Source organism: Oryzias latipes, chromosome 7 (genome assembly GCF_053564925.1).
Source record: "Oryzias latipes strain Hd-rR chromosome 7, Olatipes_Hd-rR_3.1".
Classification (NCBI taxonomy): domain Eukaryota; kingdom Metazoa; phylum Chordata; class Actinopteri; order Beloniformes; family Adrianichthyidae; genus Oryzias; species Oryzias latipes.
Genome location: NC_136243.1, coordinates 23,076,134 through 23,094,959, shown reverse-complemented (window position 1 = coordinate 23,094,959; position 18,826 = coordinate 23,076,134). Strand labels below are relative to the sequence as shown.

Here is an 18,826-nt window from a genome sequence, read left to right as displayed (position 1 = left end):
GACGTGTTATCCCTACCATGACAAAGGTGGATAAAGGTGGAAAGATTTCATGTAATCCATGGACACCAGTGAAGATCACAAATCATTGAAGAAAAAAGGTTCAGAGCACTGTCTAGTGGGTCTAGATGACCCAACTCCCAACGTTAAGGTGCCTAGGATAGCACAAGGGTTAAGTGAGCACTATATAGTTTTTTAGTTTGGGAATTCAAACAGACATGGCTGAAATACTTTATTATTGAGGCTTCTGGGGGAAAAAAGTCAGTCTCTGCTCACATAATTTTGTTCTCACATTTATTGTCAAAAATCATGTTTCAGTGTTGCAGTCAAATTGTACTGCATTTCATTTATTACGGAAGGTCCAGTCTTTCTTTTTTTGGTTCATTGATTATTCACATTTGAAATGTATAATTGCATAGGCACCAATTATTATTAGCGCTATTCATGATCGCTGCTCTAAAAATGTTTCAGTTCCCAGCAATACATTCTCTTTGGTCAAGTTCTACATCTAACAGAAACAATTTGAACAATTAGATTCCTTTGCTATGCTTCCTGTAACACTTAAAAATGGATATGACTTCAAAAGAGCCCTTTTGGAAGCATTTTGATCTTATAAAACAATATGCATAAGTAAGATTGCACTGAACCAAGTCTAGATTTTAATCACAGGTCTCCAGTCTCTGTACGTGTTCAAATATCACGCCTCCACTCAGGATCTTGGTACTTTTGGACATTACTCTCCTCTGTCTCTTCTGCTATAAAAAAGAGCATGGTAAGTTATTAAATAAATGCATGTTAAAAAAAAAAAGTAAGAATTTGGCAGAAACATCTTACCATGGCTCTGCATGCTTATGCAGAGAGCAGCCAATCGAATTTCCACATCTTCAATGTTCTCCTCATGTTTGAAGCCAGTGTCGCCTCCATCATCTTTGCAGTACTGCAAGAAACTTGAGTAGGAATAAAGAAGAGGGCATTTGTGTTAATGAAACTCTCAGCTCAATTTTACAGTTGACACGTTAAAAAGTGGGCTAAAATGAGAACCGTACCGAGCCCAGGTAGGATCTGTTTTCAGTACTACAGGGTTTCCTACCACAATCAGCAGGGCTTTGGCTCGAGTCACAGCCACGTTGAATCTCTGGATGACAAAATACAGCATTAGCGGGATGTAAGAGCACGCAGCATGCATCTGTTTTTACTTCACATACCTTCTCATTCTTGACGAAGCCCAGACTGAACTTTTTGTCGAACTCCATGTACTCAGAGCTGCTGCGAACAGTAGACACCAAGATCACTCTCCTCTCCTGGCCTTGGAACTCCTCCACTGAGCCCACCTGACATGCACAGGTGAATGCACAGCTGTTGATTCAACACACACTGACAACTCCATGCTTACCTGCAAATTTGACCTTTAATACTTTATTTTTTATTTTTTTAGGGCTAGACACAGTCTTTGGAAGTGTTTTCATGGTACCAGAGCACAGGGTTTTCCTTCTTTCCACCACCTCTTCATCTTCTAATACTTTTGGAATTAAAATAGATGATAATATCTAGAGTGCATAATTTGAAAAAGTACTATAAATGTTGCAGCATGTACTCAGGCGATGAGCAATCTCAGTGTCTTCTTTTGCCACAAAGCTGCATCAAGGTTAGTTCTCTGTTACCATTAATTCTTGTGCAAACAGACTGGCAGTTTCTGAAACACTCAGACCAGTTTTTCTGGAACTGGTTGCCACACCGTGTTCAAAAATAGTTTCTTTTTTACTTTGACTGTTCTGTGGAGTTGCACCTCAGTCACACATGCAACGACTTGAAGAGCCATGTCACTTGTGGCAGAGTTCAAACTCAAGTTCAACTTCACTGAATGTGTTTTTGTTGCATTTGGTTTGTTGTATTGCTAAAGACATAAATACAGAACTGTTTCTAACTGATCAGATATCAATAAGCAGCTGAACAGGTGTGGCTCCCACAGCAGCCACTGAGTGTGTGTGTCATTCTGAAGATTTCATTTACCTTTAGAGCATTCATGTCTAGAAGTCTGAAGTTCTGGCCAACCTTTTCCAGGGCTCTACGAATTTTCTGCACCTGTTACATGATAATAAAAAAATATGACAGAGGAGGTTCAGTCATGCTTCACTTTGCTTGTTAGTCTCTTTCTACAAAAAACAACAGAAACGTTTAAAACTAGTAGAGCAAGTGCTACATTTGAGAAGTTTAGAGGGGTTTTTTCAGACTACTACAGCTTCAACTACAATTAAATACTTAGAGGGTAAATGTGTTTGAAGAGTTTTAGAAATTTGAGTTTTTCAAAATCAAAGTCTTTTGGCAGCCCTCAGACAGAATGACTAACAGCCTAGCCACCTCAAATCTTATGTCTTCACGGTTTTATGAGTATGTTACTTGACAGAAAACAATTCTAACCTGCTTCCTGTAGGGGGCGATAATGCCAATTTCTTTGGGTGCGATTTTTGGCTCCCCCTTCTTGCCCTGCGCCTCCAGCAGTTTCTGCACATAATCCATCAGCACCTCAATTTCTGCAACATTGAAGAATGAAGGGCTGGTCTTCTCACGCTCATCAAGTCCAGCCACCCCATGGAAGATCACAGGAAACTCCTAAAATATCAGAAAAACTTGTTTTTTTTGCATGTAGGTCCAGACACTGAATGCCATCGTACTGGGAAGTAATCTTGACATAAAGCTTTTCCTGTATTTCTATTCAAGCAGTGTTTAAGACAACATTTATATGTATTTCAGAGAAGAGCTCCATTATTAAGGTAAAAACTTATGCAGAGCTACTTTCTGTATATTGATGACTATTTAAATGTCTATGAGGAAAGTTTCTCTTAAGTTTACACTCACTGGACGGCAACAACAACAAACTATTATTTTTATCAGACCCCATTTTAAAAGGGTCTGCAACTAGGCTTAAAGAGATTGGTAAAAACATTCCTGTGAATGTAGATCAATTAGGCCTTCCGGGTTCCAGTAATCTTTCAACCTACCGGAATGTCTGAACATCTGCAAATGTTTCCAGAATTATGAAAACTTCTATGAGAAATATTCAAAATTTGTCAAAATTAGAGGTTTAGCCAGTTCCATCACGCCCTTCCTGAAGTCAATTAAATTGCTTTGCTTTTTTTATACTGTTGATTTTAACAGCAACATAAATTGACATTTTCTACACATTTGAAGATAAAAAAGACTAAACTGATCCGTTTGCAAAGCACTGTTGCAAATTGAAGGAAGTCATACCATCTTTGGAAGGTGCCTCCAAAAGCAGTAAGAGCTGCATGAATATTCCTCGGCGCAAGGCTGCAGTTCCCCATCATAGAAGAGATCATTGGGAATTTTCAGGATGGCAGGGTGGGACCTGAAAAAGAACAATTATTAGGAAATACTTTTATAAATATATATATAAAAACAGATACTGTATTTCACTGGGAGGTCTTAAGACTCTTGGGACATGCCTGTAGTTGCGCAGGAGTTTGGTGACAAAGCGTTTGTTGTAATCGCCTTCGTTCTTCTGGTACAGAGGAAAATTATTCATCAGGCGCTCCAACAGGGACACTCCTGCAGACGGTAGATTTTTATTCAACAGGCTTAAGTTCAAATAACACAAAAAATAGAATTTTCTTTAACTTACCCATCCCATATTTCAGAGCAAAAGGAGATCTGAGGATGGGTCCCAGCTGTTTGGGGTCCCCAGCCAGAACAAGCTGACAAAAACTGGCATCAAACAATCCTGGACAGAATTCAAATGAATAAAAGGGGAGTGGTCCACGGAGACAGTTTGATCGCACTGCTGTTTATCTCCCTCACCTGCAATTGGGACTAAACACTCCGTCTCCACTGCATGTCCAGCCTCATCCACAAACACATGAGTGAAATGTCCAACAGGAATGGCTCCTGAGACTAACCTGCACATTCAAATAGACGAGGTCAATTCCCACCCTGCAAGCTGGAATGAGGCTGTTCATATTGGCAGTGAGTAAGCAAAGTGAAATGTAGGCGGCATGCAGGTCAGTAAAGAGAAGCCTACAGAGAGTTATTCACTACCTTCCAGCAGTTAACAGGGTGGTGACCAGGATCTTATACTCCATCAGTGTCTCTTTAGAAGGAAATTCATAACACTCCCCAACCAGGTTAGAGACATCCTGTGAAGCACCACAATGGTCATGTTCAAGAGTTTTGAAAAAGTTTTCAATGAGAGTAAAAGAGAGATGATTAGGGGTTTAACTATTCATTGTAACAATGATTTGATTAATATCCTAATTTGTGTTTGTTGATTCACGGTCCATATTGGAACGATCAGATTCACTGACCTAAAATCGATCCAGAACATTTTTAGCCTAAAATTCAACCAGTGTGACTCAGAGATACCAGAGTACTGAACAGTGCAGGTGACGTTTTCCAGATTCTTTGTATGTTATTACAAGATAATCATGTTTGAATTAAGATGTGTAGAAAAAAAACAAGTAAACAAAAATTAATTGTTAATCCATTCACATTATAGCTTCATAAAGTTCAACCCATTGTTATTTTTCACATAATAAGACAAGCGGAACATTATTAGAACATTGTAGCACTCTGTACTGTCACATGTCTTTGCTAAATTCAAAGTGTTCAAAGTATAATGATGGATTGATCAGCTTTTGTTGCTATCACATGTGCTTTGTCCACTGTGATGGCACTTAATCATTTTTACCTTATAGTAAAATAAACCTACCATGCATCAATCCAAATAGTATTCTCCGCTATCGATACAATCGATTTATTTCATTTTGAAACAATTTTTTTTCAATGTTTACGTCGATTTGATTAACAACTTGCCTCAGACAGATCCATCTGGTTGGAATATAAATTGATTAAGTCAATTAATCTTTACACTCTTGGTGACAATGTAAGGAATTTGTACATGTTGTATATCAATAAAAAGCTAGAGAACAATCCTGATTAACAGCCATTCATCTACAGGATCAATGGTTTTCAAACTCCACCAGAACATGGTTCCAGATGGAACTTCCCATTTCCCAATCAGCATCATAGGAAACACTTTGAAAGCATTGACGATTGATCAGTACAAATTATTTAAATTTTTCTGTTTCATTTTATTATTAGTGGGATCCCAGGTTAAGAGCTGCTGATCAGCAGGATAGAGAATCCATAACGGATCTATAAAACAACACTTTGTGTGGTAGTGTGTCAGTTAGAGACCAAACACAGAAGCCCTAAATCCATAGCAGTGACAGGGATTGAAAAAGCCCCCATGACTGACCTTCAGATGGTCAGGCACCAGCTTTGGGTCCCGGCTGGTGGCGTACATGCGGTACACCTTGTGCCTATCCACATGCTCCAGGATCTTGGTGCAGAGCAGGTCAGCAGCACTGTTGGAGGGAGCACAGGCCAGAATGTGGCAGCAGGTCTGGAACTTCTCGATCTGCTTGATGGCTTCCACAACAGTCACAGTTTTGCCTAAACAGACCACAAGAATATCACATCCCAAACTAGAGGGGAGCATTGAATTTCTCTTTTCTTTGTTGAACAAGAAAGAAATCTTAGGTAATGTGCCTAAATTTTGTACCAGGGACTCGTTGAACTTTCATAGGAGGTTGTGCTGGAAGAATATGAGAAATGTCACCATAAAATGTAATTCAAATGTATAAAATAAGGGGCGGTTACATTAAACCCATTTGCTTTTTATTTTTCGCCTGTTATAAAACTATCAATAGAGTTTTCTGAGGCTTCTTTTCCTATTTTTAGTAGGTAATCTACAACTAAACTCAGTCAAAAATTCTTCAACTACTCAATATTTTTTGTTTGTCAAATGTTTTATTTTCGGGCTACATGATGGCCATATTTTTCAGATTATAAATCACACTTTTGCATAGATTAGCCGGGGTTGGGACTGTATTCATGTCCTTAAGGTGTGTGTCAATATTTGACACTGACAGCAGCGCAGAAGAAGAAGCAGTGACTAGTCTTGTGCTGGGCTCGGCTGAGTTGTTCAAAAGTGGCTCAGAAGATGAAGAACTGAATTGATTTAGTGATTTGAAGTAATATAAAGAGTTTGATTGACTTGTTAGAATGTTCTGTATGCTATTGTTATCTGAATAATTGTTCATATGTTGCACTAATATGATAGATTGCTCCAATGTTTCATGAAGCCAAATAAGCAGCAATGTGTTACGGTAGTGAAGCGTGCATTCATTCTAATATTGTTATCTATTCAGCTATTATCATTTGCCTTTTAAGATGAAATGTCTGTTCTTGGTCTCGTAGTTTGTTAAATAAATTTCTCCCAAAAGTGCGACTTAAATGATTTTTTTTTCTTCTTCATTGTGAATTTTTTAGCTGCTGTGACTTATAGTACAGAAAATACGGTACTTGTTTTGCCAGTCTGTTATTGAATATAAAAGTCCAGCCTCTCTGGATTCAATAGAACTGCTTAAAGATAGAGTCTTCCAAGAGCAAAAGCTGCATTGTTGGTAAGATTCAATAAGGATGCAGAAAAGGGAAGTGTGGTTGCTTCATGCAGATCCTGCAAATGGTTGAAAAGGTCCGTGCAGTAAGGACTTTTGCTCGTTTGCTTTATACTGCAACTGAAATGCTTTCTTGTAAATGTGTAACTTTAGGAGCCATTTTGTTTCCTTGTCACCAATGTGTTTGAAAGTATTTAATGGTGGACACAAGATGGACCAGAAAAACACCAAGAATGTAAAATGAAAATGTATTTGTTTAAAATGTTTACCAAAAATTAAACTTTAAAAGACATCAGTCTGGTTGGTTTGTGGCCATTTGTTGTTCAACCATTGCAGCTGCATTTCTTAATGTAGCTTAAAAAAACAAGAGTGCTAAATTTAAGATTAACCCTGGCTAAATGTAGCCTTCCCGTAACATTCAACTTAGAATGGTCAAAATTCCACATGGTTGCATGTGCAACAGGGCGTTTTAAGTGCAGTATTGCATTATAACTAAATTTAAATGCTGTAATGTCTTTTGCTTTTTCTCTATCAGAACTTGCGTGATGAATAAAGCGGCACTGTGTGCTGGTACCTGTTCCAGGAGGACCAAACACAAGGTAAGGTGCAGGTCTGGAGGATCCTATTAAAATCTGTTGAACCGCTCCATACTGTTCTGGATTTTTCTCAAGCTGCCGGTCAAACAGACTATCAACACAAAAGACAGAAGCAAAAGAACAAAATAAAATAAAAGGAGGGTAATGATAGGAATCACCAGCAGGGGGAAATATTTCCACAGAGGATTAGCAATTTCAAAGGACTTCTTAGAAAAGCATTCACAAATCCTAAAATTAAGCATTATGAGAAATATTAAGAAACTATTTTGTGTTTTGTCAGTAGAATTTCCTTTTTTTAGGTTCAAATATGCCTACAAAAGTGATTTCAATGTAAAGTTTTACCAGACAAACAGAGCCACAAGGTCCTTGAAGGCAGCCTGAACTAATATTGTTCAAGAAGCAAACCCTTGAGATCAACTGCACAGAACAGGGTCTCTGGAGGGAAGCAGCAACCTCACCTGAGCTTGGGAAGGTCAGGCTGCTGACAGGAGCAGGGAGGTTCAGAAGGAAACAGCACACTTCCCAACTTGTTAGTGAAGGCCAGTTCTGCTGCTCGGTGCTGCAGACGCAGAGTCAGGCGGTTGATGACGAACTCCACATTGAACTTTATGCCCTGTAGAAGGCTGAAGTCTTTGCCTCTTTTAAAACGATCCAAAAACCTATTGTAAAAAAATGGACAAAGGCTAAGCAAACCTTTTCTGCTCAACGTGGGGTGATTTTGCTTTTCTCACTGCAAGCTACTGTTGTGCCATACTCTGAAGCGAAGCCCAGTTTGACACTGTCCAGCTGCACACCGTGAACGTAACCACGGTACTTCTTGTTTGTTTCTCCTTGGGGGTACACCAGCAACGAATCTCCTCGAAGCACAGACGGGCGGTTCTCCGACACGCCTGGGAGCTGACAGGTAAAACGAAAGGTATGAAGCAGAAAGCATTATTTTTCTGTCAGTGAACATGAATGAACACAGTGGTGTGATTCAATTTCATGAAGCCTCGACATGTCTGCACTTCAGCAATTAAAGACAGGTTTATAACGAGAATGTCCACACAGAAATAAAAAAGAAGAAAGAGCCGGGGCCGGTGAAGCTGAGTAAAGATCAATAGGAATGATAAATAAAGCAATTTAAGAAGACAGCATTTTGAAAATCTTTATTTATACAATAAATATTTTTATTTGTTATGGTCTAAAAATATTATGATAAACTTTATTCGTTTTTTGAGAGCAGGACACCTGAAACTACGTCTTTAAAAAAATATATAGAATTCAAATTCCCTTTGTCCTGTTAAAATATTTTTCTATAAGCTATAGATACATATTACTGAGAAGTTCCAGTGGTTATAAAAAACTATGCATACTGCCTTTTTGTGATGTCAAATAATGAGAGCGAAATAAATCAGTTTGAAGCGTTTCCCGTCTTTAATGTGACCTATAACCTCAGAACTTCAAATAACATGGTTGCACAAGTCTACCTATACTCTTAATAGACTGGGTGCGGCTCTGTTCAGAGTGAAGCAACCACATTCAAAGCTTTATCAAACAGCAAACAGCTGGTATTATTGCATGCTAAGAAAATGTACTTCAATTATGCTTTTGAATAAATGTAAGTTTTTTTTGTTTGATTCATACTATCACATTAAATCATAGTTTATAGAAATGTTAGACAAAATGCTGTCATGAGGCAAAGCCGCCGTGCCAAATCCGCAGACATTCGACTGCTCCCAGCTGCAGCATCTTCAAAACAAGCTCCTGAGAACCAAGGACGCAGACATTAGTCTGTGAGAAAGATGCTGTGTGTGTGATCAGTCCATTTTCAGATACAAGGGCCCCAAGTAAGGTACAATTGCTACTATGTAGGCTTCTCATTCGGTGTTCTTGGTGTCATGTTACAGCAAAAGCCAAAGTCTGCACATATCTTCCAAAACTCAAGAGGGATCGCTACCAAGCACTGGATGTGTGGTGCATATGACAGCAATGTTGTGTGTTCTACATATTCTTCATTTGCCTTAGCTTTAGGGTAGGGTTGTAGGACTGAAAAAAAAAGCTTCCAAGTTCAGCTAAACATCGACAGGAGAAAACTAAACACTGCCAAGCATGGTGGTGGCAGCATCATGCTTTGGGGAGTTCTTTCAATTGGAATTGAAGTGTTAGTGACCAGTTTACACTTAAAACAATGTCAAACTGTAAAGGAACTCAAGAACAAATACCAAAATATAAGCTGATATATATATATAAATATATGAGTATAAATTTAAATTGTGTGGGGATGCATTTGGGTGTGAGGAATACGATTTAAATGGAACCAAATGAGTGGAGTGAGAATTTATAACTTTTACTTCTTCTTACTCCCTTTCAGATACTTCTTGTTTTTTTGTCTTATTTTCTCTTTTAAAACTATATGTCTTAAATATCATCATCAAATGTTGTCATCATCAAGAAAGTTGGAACAGTTCCATGTTCCAAAGTGTCATCAGAAGCCTTTCAGCACGCGGTTGACTCAAGGTCTGTTGTATTTACAAAGTCCAATAACAAAGGTCGAGTACTTTTATGGAATTCAAAGATTTTTCAACATAGTATTACTTTAAGGCTGTGCAGAATTTTGAATCACAATATATCAGTTTTAGTTTTGCTCATCTTACTACCTCATTTTGCTGGAATAGATTACGTCAAATTAAAGGTGGAAAAAGTTCTGAACTGATTTATCTTGGTCTAACATTTACAATACTTAACAGGTGTGTGTTGACTTCTTATAATCGCTATCAAAGCTATTAAAGACAAATAGAAGAAATAAACAAATTATGAACACCCACCTCTAGTACTAGAAGTTGCTTGCTACTGGGGTCAGGACTCAGGACGGCATACTCTTTGTCGCTGTTGGGGATGTTGTACCTCCTGATGTCCACTTCCATCTGAAGCTCCTCCAGATACAGCATGAGCTGGAACTTCTCTTTGTAGTTCTCCCAGGTCAAGGGACTCTCCAGCACCATCTTCCTATTTAAAAAAAAAACAGAGCAGGGAAACAATGACACTAGAAATCCTTTTGATTTTTTTGAAACCTCAATAAACGTACCTTGAATCAGAGTTAAACCTGGACTCTTTCAGCAAGCCGATGAGGTGGGTCATGTGCTGCGGGACTTTGTACGGTTTTAATTCAACCACATAGTTCAGCTTCATCACAGACTGCCTATAATTGGAGTAAAACCAATTAGCATCAAAAAACAGACCTCGCGCAGATTTAATTGCTATTTGACAGTCCATGATCTTACCCCTCAGGTCGTTGTCCATCCACAATCATGCAGTCAGATTGAGGGGTCCAAGCAGGAAGCAAGTTAGGCTTGTAGGGTGATTCAGGGGCCAGCTGCAATCCCAGTGCAGTTACGCACCGCGCTTCGATGGTGCGCACAATGTGGAACGCGTCGAAAGAGGGTTCCAGGCCTTTTTTGAATTCAAAAGCCAGTGTAGCTGGATAATAACCTACTTCTTTGCACTTGAACTCAACCCGGATATTGTAGCTGTCACCTGAGAGCAAAGAGCCACAAGTGAAATGTTTATCACATCTATACAAGTTCCTTTTCATCCTTTTCACTCCTCAAATCAAATCAAAGTTAGCTGCCTTGAGTTAGACATTACCTGGCCTGAGCTGCAGAGGTTTCTGTTTGGTCACTCCTTCAACGTCGGACAGTTTCAGGCATTTGAGCCAGTGCAGCGGAGTGTAGTAAGTGAAGAAGACGATTTCCTTTCCCATGTTTTCTACACTCAGGATAAGTGTCCGCTGTTTGGACAAGAGATCATTTTGCATGTTGCCAATAAGTAATTTATAATTGTATACTCAAAGGAAAAGAACCTCAAATGTGCCCTCCATGAGAAAGTGAAGTTTTCCATCTTCAAACGGACAGTCAGAGACGATGCTGACACCGTGTTTGTCAGAGATATACTCGGTCCTGCATGTATACAGAGAGAAAAATGATCAAATACAATTTGTTAAGAGAAGACAGATAAAGCCAAGGATTTATGCTTTTAAATCCTTTCAGATTTTCTGGGTGCATGAAAACCAAAGAGGCAGTAAAACAGCAAAGTTAGTTTTTAATCAAAATTTTATGAGAAATTAAAGAAAACTCTTCTGTCTTTTTTTTTTTTAGTAGAAGTGAAATGCAGTAAAGTAAACTTGTCAGACCAGCTAAATAATACCTGTTTACTGTCAGCTTTTTCACCAGAAGCATGGCCAGTTGTCTCCGGGCCCTTACTCCTGTCTCTGCTCCCTCTGGTGAGCCGCTGGCTGCTGATATGACGTCTGGGAGGGCTTCTTCATTCTGGACAGGCTGCCGTGGTCGGTTCCTAGATGTGCTCCACTGGTCAACGTACAAAGACCTGACCTGTGCAAATTAACATACTTTCACTTTATTTGATTCTTTTTTTTTCCAACTTGTTTAAAACATGACAATGAGGACAACTTTCTGACGTAAACTCCTCTGAACTTCCCATCTGGAGCCACAAACTTGGTTAATAGGTCCTCCAAGACATAAGCTCTCGTGATGTGGGGGCTGTACTTGAACCCCTTTTTCAAGTAGGACATTAACTTTTTGGCCTCTTGATTAAATCTGGTTTTAAAACTAAAGTAAATGGTGCTAGATAAGTTTAACAAGTAAGCAGGCTTGACGAGGCCACTTTGTCCAACTACCATGTTTTTATGAATATTAAGTTAGTCCCGCCCACAACCCAGAAGCAAATTTCTAATGAGCTGCTGGTGCTTTGCAGAAAATACGTCTCAAAAACTACACAGGCTTTTGATTTTTTGCTAAAGACTGCACAACCATAGTTAAAAGACCATTCTTGTTCCTTATACGTGTGTTTGTTCCTGTTTGTTCCCTGAATCAGTAGCCGTTCTTCTTGCTGCTGTAGGTCAGGTGGACAGCAGTTCTAACCCCATTTTTAAGATAGCATTTATTTGAGGATTTCTGAAGCCCATGAGCTTCAGGTTCTGTTTGTTCTCCACCTTCTCTATTGTTCTTCAGAATAAAGGGTCTGTATTTTCATTTCTTTAGACAAAACTGACTAAAGGTGAGGGTGAGTCCTCCAGTTGTGCTTTCACTTTACCAAAGAAATGCAACGTTATCAGCAGACGTTATCAGCCCTCAGCTAAATGTGAATACATTTGTCCCATTATGTTCTGCTCCTGGAGGTTTTACAAAAAAGTCATCTAAGAGTTGTGTAACACATTACTACGGTGGCCCTGAAGTCCAAATCACTGCATCAACAAGTCACTCAATGCAAAAATATATTAAAGATCACGACAATTAGAAAAGCAAAAAAACTAACAACAAAGCAACATTACATCTGAGAAATCAAAACAAAATTCCAGAAACCAAAATGTAATCAAAAATAGATAAAAAATAAACAAGTCCAAAAAAAATTAACCAAATAAAAAGGAAACATTTCAGAGAACAAAAGTAATTTCCTTGAATCAAATTGAAGAAAAATGAGAAACCTGGAAAATGGAAGGTAATATGGGATGTCAATACATCCCTGATTGGAAGATGACATTTGTTTATCTTTTTTAACTGTGGGTTCTTTGGCATAGCCAAACCTTCTAACAGAAGTTTTCTGGCCACATCCACTGCAAAGGTTTGGTGATTGCTTAATCAACCCACATAATTCTCAATTCAAAACATCCTTCTGCTTTCCTTCTTCAACAATCAAACGACATCATCCAATCAGTGGTGATCCAAACTACTTACCTTTTCCAGTTCTTTATTTTTGCTTTATTTTTCTTATATATCAGATACATTTCTGGAATTTTGTTTTACATTTCAAGAATTTTGATTTGATTTCTAAACTGTAGTGTTATTTTTTTTTAATTATTTGTTTCACTTTTTTCATTGTTGTTGGGATCTTAAATAATGTTTTTGTGTTGATGTGATTTGCACTTCAGGGCCACCGTACATTCTGAGAAAGTAATATTTTAAATTAAGGAAGTACTATTAAACAAAAATAACACACAATCTGTATTGTATTACAGTCTTGTCAACTCTGTGAAGAACACACCTGCCATCGTGCTTTTTGTGATCTGTCCTGAGTGTTTGACTACAGGTGCTTTAAAAAACATTTTGACCTTGGTCATGTTTGCTCTAGATATCCAGGCGGTTGCTATCCTGGTAAGGCAAGGGAAGTTCAAGTACATTTTTGCATGTATTGAATGTGATAAGATAAAAAGAAGGTTTATTTTAATTGCAAATTATCCACAAAGCAGTCCTAGCAATAAAATAATAGTCGTGTATTATAATTTATTTAAATATTTCTTCAAAAGAACAATATAAAATGGAATTCATCTTTGCATTGTCATGTATTTGACAATTAATACAAAGATATGGCATAAACGCTTACAGTAATGTCACGTGATCTCTCTCAGCTGAGAAAACATCTTTCATTCTGAAATCACGCGAATTCGTACCTTGGGGGTGAAGTATATCTTGTCTTTGCGTCTGGTCACTTTCCTGCACGTTTTCAGGGCATAAAGAATGGAACCGAAGTTTGGATCTTTAATCCCGGGAGTCCTGCAAGAAGAACAGGGCAGTTTTTAGCTTTCGAGACAAAGTTTTCACTAACAACAACAACAACAACAACGATGAGTGGATCTATAGACGCTCACCTGTTCCGGAACTCAGCGTTGTAAATGTCTCTTAGCTGGATTCTGTCATTGATTGAGGTTCGGTTGGTCTCGTTCAAAAACTCAAAAAAGTCGAGTCCAATTTGACAGCGTGACGTAAAAAAAGTCATATTTCCTTCGCTAGAATATTAACGTGAAGCGACACAGCTAAAAATCGACCAGGAAATTTGTCCGAACGCGGGTGATGCGCAACCTCAAGAAGGCACTTCTGATTGTTTTGATAAAAAAAAAAAAAACTTCGACAAGCCGGATCGCTTTTGACTTCTTAGCAGTCCACATGGGCGGCGTCTGTTTCCGTCCGTGCGGAAACACATGTCCGTGTGAAGACGGTTGAGCCCAGAGGTGTCAGCGAACGCATCCAAACCACCATGAAACGGAAGAAACGAAACCTAACAGGACGAAACCGTAAAAACAAGCGGCTACTACGGCGACTAGTCTGATCATTAGGATGACGTACTTGTGTCAGAGAACATGTTGAAGATAATTACTGTTCTCTTAAAGGAAACTAAGGAACGTTTAAAGACCTTGACATCCATCTCATATTCATAATTTTCATGATCATAATGAAACACGAAATTGTTTAAATATTAAAAGCCTGTTGTTGGATCAATGATTACATTTTCACTGTTATTTAGAATTAATTTTATTTATTTGGTGGCCGGGATAGGCTCCGGCAGCCCCGTGACCCCGAAAGGGAAAAACGGTTAAGAAAATGAATGAATGAATAATTGTTTCTCATATCATGCTATTCTTAAGTCTTTCAGAGTAAACTATATATATATTCAAAGTCAGCTTTATTGGCAAATATGCTGCATGCACAATACAGCACGGACGACAATACTTTCCTCTCGCCCCACAATGCAAGCATACAAAATAACAATTATAATGAATAATCTAAATAATGCAAAAGAGCAATGGGATAGTTAAAGTGACAGTTCAAAGTGACAACAGTGCTAAGAGCAGTAAGTAGATGAGTCGGTGATGGCAGTCTTTGGTGAATATTATGTTCTGATGCAGGTGTGAAAGTTCTTCAGTTCAAGTTCACAGAAGGGAGTGGAGGGGGCAGAGGGGGGGAAGGCAGGAAGGGAGTAGAGTCTCCTTATCGCCTGGTGGACGGAACTGTCCTTGAGTCTGCTGGTTCTGGCCTGGAGACTTTGCAGTCTCCTCCCTGATGGCAACAGGCCATCTCTGGAATGGATGAGAAGGGCCCCCTGCAATCCTGATGGCTTTGCGGGTGAGGCGAGACTGATAAATGTCCGAGAGGCGAGTGAGGGGGACACCAATGATCTTCTCAGGCAGGCTCCGTACCACAAGGTGATGCAGCTGGTCAGGATGCTCTCGATGGCAACCCTATAGAAGGTCTGCATGATGGGGGGAGGAGCTCTGTTTGCGGAGGAAGTACAGGCGCACACACACACACACACTTACTCATGTACACAGACATACACACATGATGATATGTTACCTTTGGCATACTAAAGAACAAATTTTTCAATGAAATGTGAGTTATTTCCCAATGATCCTTTTCCTACCCAGAAGTAATGAAACCACAAGAAGACACAATTCCGTGCCGGTCCTAACCATCGACTGTATATAAGAACTACACTCACTTCATTAGCTACACCTTGCTAGTACCGGGTTGGACCCCCTTTTTTCACCAGAACTACCATAAACCTTCATGGCTCAGAATTAACAAGGTACTGGAAACATTCCTCAGAGAGTTTCGTCCATACTGACATGCTAACGTCACACAGTTGCTGCAGATTTGTCGGCTTCATATCAATAATGCCAGTCTCACGTTCCACCACATTCCAAAGATAATCTATTGGATTGAGATCTGTGGAGTCCATTTGAAGACAGTGAACACAGTGTCGTGTCCAAGAAACCAGAATGCGATGATTCCAGCTTTATGACATGGTGCCTTATCCTTCTGGAAGTAGCCATCAGAAGATGGATGCACAGTGTTGTCATAAAGGGACGGACATACTCAGGTAGGCTGTGACATTGTTACCATTTTCAACTGGTACTAAGGGGCCCAAAGTGTGCCAAGAAAATATCCCCTCATCATTACACCACCACCACCCTGAACCACTGATACAAGGAAGGATGGATCCATGCTTTCATGTTGTTGACACCAAATTCTGCTCCTATCTGAATGTTGTAGCACAAATTGAGACTTATCAGACCAGACAACATTTTTCTAATCGTCCATTATCAAATTTTGTTGAGCCTGTGTGAATTAGAACCTCGGTTTCCTAGTCTTAACTGAGGAGTGGCACCAGGTGTGGTCTTCTGCTGCTGTAACCCATCTGCCTCAAGATTGGACCTATTTTGTGTTCATAGTTACTCTTCTGCAGACCTTGGTTGTAACCAGTGGTTATTGAGTTAGTGATACTTTTTTATCAGCTGGAACCAGTCTGGCCATTCTCTGGCATAAACAAGGCATTTCCGCCAACAGAAATGACGGCCACTGAATAAATTTTTTTTTTGGACCATTCTCTGTAAATACTTGAGATGAAAATACCAGTAGATCAGGTCTTGCATCGAACGTTCAGAGTGTTTGATTGACAAATTCTCCCGAACTCCCTTTCAGTAGCAGCTATCTCCTGATTGGCAAGAGTGGTTGCCATAGAGATTTTGGCTCAGATTCGGACCAATTACTGCTTACTGACGATTTCTGGTTTCAACATGATGATAGCCATTTCAAGAAAAAAATGGCAATTGAATTGACTTCATTTTGTTGGAACCGGAAGCAAGTATTTATGTCACTGTCACTCGATGAGGCTTCCAGAGTGAGTGGCTGGTGCCAAGCACAGACCTGGTGCAGTTAATGGCTGATACCAAGTATTGCGCACAATGAGTTATATCGCACCCTGCGACGGACTGGTATCGATAGAGGATACATCACGTGATTCCTCATGGGAGGAGAGCACCGCCATTTTGGTGAGGTCAAGTTACTGTTACAGGGCATGCATGTGAACACATTTTTTGCAAAATGCCAGTTCATTCTGCGGGTTTCATCTGCCAAAATCGGAGAAATTAGTCCACGAAGGAGGAAGGCATAACATTTCACAGGTAAGTACTACAATTCTATTGTTTTAAAGCTGCAGGGGCATCATTAATGGTACACATGTTGGCATGCATAATGCTGCAGGGCTATTATCAACATGTTGGGATGATGTACGTATAATTTGCTGTTGACATAAATGTAAAGTTTATTTTGTTAAACCTTTACACAGTATACTAGGACTAGGCTATTACAGTAATATAGATTTATGCATTTCTGACTCAGTGACTGAACTTTTCTTGCAGGTTTCCAATGGATTCAGACTCAAGGAAAAAGTGGGCCTTAGCTATCACAAGAGCTGACCCAGATGGATCACTGTGGTTACAAACTAGCAATACAGTCTAGCTATGTTCAAAACAGAACCAGATTTTGATAAGACTGGCCAGACTGTTTGCTTGGAACCTGGCACCATACCATCTGTGTTACACCAAATTGATCACTCACATGAATCAGTAGGGTAAATCTATTGTTTTTCTTTGTTTTTTGTTTTTTCAGGGCAAATCTATTGATAACTTTTGGACTTTTTGTTGACTTATCTATTTATTTATTTATTATATTGACTTATTGTTTATTTATTGTTATTATTTATTATTATCATTGACTTACTATTGATTTATTATTATAATTATTGACTTATTGTTGACTTATTGCTGGGCTTTTCTCAATAATTTACATTATGTCAAAGAGGTCTAAAACTTCTAAATGTTTACAAATTATTTTAAAAAATTCTCTGTAATAATTTTTAATTTGTAAAAAGTCCTGCAACTTTGCATTTTTCATGAAAGTTTGAGCTTTTAAGGTTGGTTGTATCTCTTATTTAACAATAACAAATGATGTATATATATATATATATATATATATATATATATATATATATATATATATATATATAGTATATACAGTCTCACGGTAGATCCGTGCGCAACTTTGGCTTCGTGTGTGCGTAACAAGGGATTCGTGCGTGTTTTTTAAAGATGTGTCTGTGTAAGTTGTTTCAAGCTGTTGTGATCTTAATTTGTGCATACGCAAATTGCATTTTGTATTTTTTTCATTTCATATTTTTTTAACTTATACACAAAACTTATTATGTGAGTAACAAATCAGGCACAAATCCAAATGTATGCACAAATCCTAATTTACGTACGCACAAAGCAAGAATATGCATACACAAATCCTGATTTACGCACAAATCAAGAATTACGCACGCACAAATCCGACTGAGTCTAATTTCTCTCCATACCAAAGGCTACAGAATGCATTGTCAACTGGGTGCCAACGACTTTACCAAGATGGCGTCGCGCTCCGCCACCTTTGGCCAGGCTTCCCAAGCGGGTGTGTCTCCTCTAGCGATATAACTCATTGATTGCATGTATATGAGAACCAGACTCATTGGCTCCCCCTGGTGTTCCAAATAAGAATGACCTGCTGGACCCAAGATGCCAATGTCTCATAGACTTCTATTGAGAAATAAACAACCTCAGTCATATTTTTTAGAATAACCATTCCTGTTACACTGCCTTATATTTTCATGATATTTTTCTTTATTGCAAGTTATTCAAGTTTTAAACTGACCAATCAAATGGCTCGACAGTCCCATCAGTGGTCGAGCTGTTTGGCGTGCGAGTTGAACAGAACAGGAACAAAAGATTGGGATTTAGATATTTAGAAAGTGTCTCAGCTTTCAGGAACTGATCTGGTTTCTCAGTGAGTTAATCTGCGCTGTTTTGGAGAAGAAGAGTCTGTACAAGTTGATTGTGGAGCCGGTTCTACATGGAATTATTTTACTGCAGACTTCACTCTTTTGTTACAATCTATTATCAGTCTTTTATTATCAGTAAAAGTCAAATGGTTCCACATTTTGCTTCATTTCCCTGTGTTACTAAATTACTTTACTTTACATTTTGTGTTGCATCTGGTGCTTTCCTCTATCTGTCCTTTATACTCCCTGTGCTTCTGCGCGTGTCATGATCCCCGCTCTTCCGCACGCACTCTCTCGGTACAAACTACGTATTGACCAATCAAGTGTGGC

The 18,826-nt window shown here is 38.9% G+C and overlaps 1 protein-coding gene across 2 annotated transcripts; it reads right to left on the bottom strand.

The window, feature by feature from the left end:
• Nucleotides 1-277: 277 nt before the first annotated feature.
• LOC101175158 (putative helicase mov-10-B.2) lies at nt 278-14,198 on the bottom strand. Of its 2 annotated transcripts, none has more exons than XM_011477123.4 (23): nt 13,713-14,198; nt 13,515-13,617; nt 11,255-11,439; nt 10,911-11,007; nt 10,697-10,838; nt 10,333-10,585; nt 10,137-10,250; nt 9,877-10,057; nt 7,824-7,966; nt 7,528-7,728; nt 7,048-7,160; nt 5,270-5,466; nt 4,051-4,148; nt 3,814-3,911; nt 3,638-3,736; nt 3,462-3,564; nt 3,247-3,364; nt 2,416-2,607; nt 2,008-2,079; nt 1,203-1,328; nt 1,044-1,132; nt 832-944; nt 278-752 (listed from the first exon to the last, which is right to left on the bottom strand). In XM_011477123.4, the coding sequence occupies exons 1-23, from the start codon at nt 13,838-13,840 to the stop codon at nt 688-690; spliced, it is 3,030 nt and encodes a 1,009-aa protein (XP_011475425.1). In that variant the 5' UTR covers nt 13,841-14,198; the 3' UTR covers nt 278-687. The 2 variants fall into 2 exon arrangements, with proteins under 2 accessions (XP_011475425.1, XP_011475426.1); XM_011477124.4 differs by having other exon boundaries at nt 278-749.
• Nucleotides 14,199-18,826: the final 4,628 nt, after the last annotated feature.

Coding starts and splice junctions, on each gene's coding strand:
- LOC101175158 (XM_011477123.4), bottom strand. CDS start 13,840: ATGACTTTTTTTACGTCACGCTGTCAAATTGGACTCGACTTTTTTGAG. Junction 4,149..5,269: donor TGGTGCCTGACCATCTGAAG/GTCAGTCATGGG, acceptor GGTGCTTCACAG/GATGTCTCTAACCTGGTTGG. Junction 3,912..4,050: donor ACCCTGTTAACTGCTGGAAG/GTAGTGAATAAC, acceptor TTGAATGTGCAG/GTTAGTCTCAGGAGCCATTC.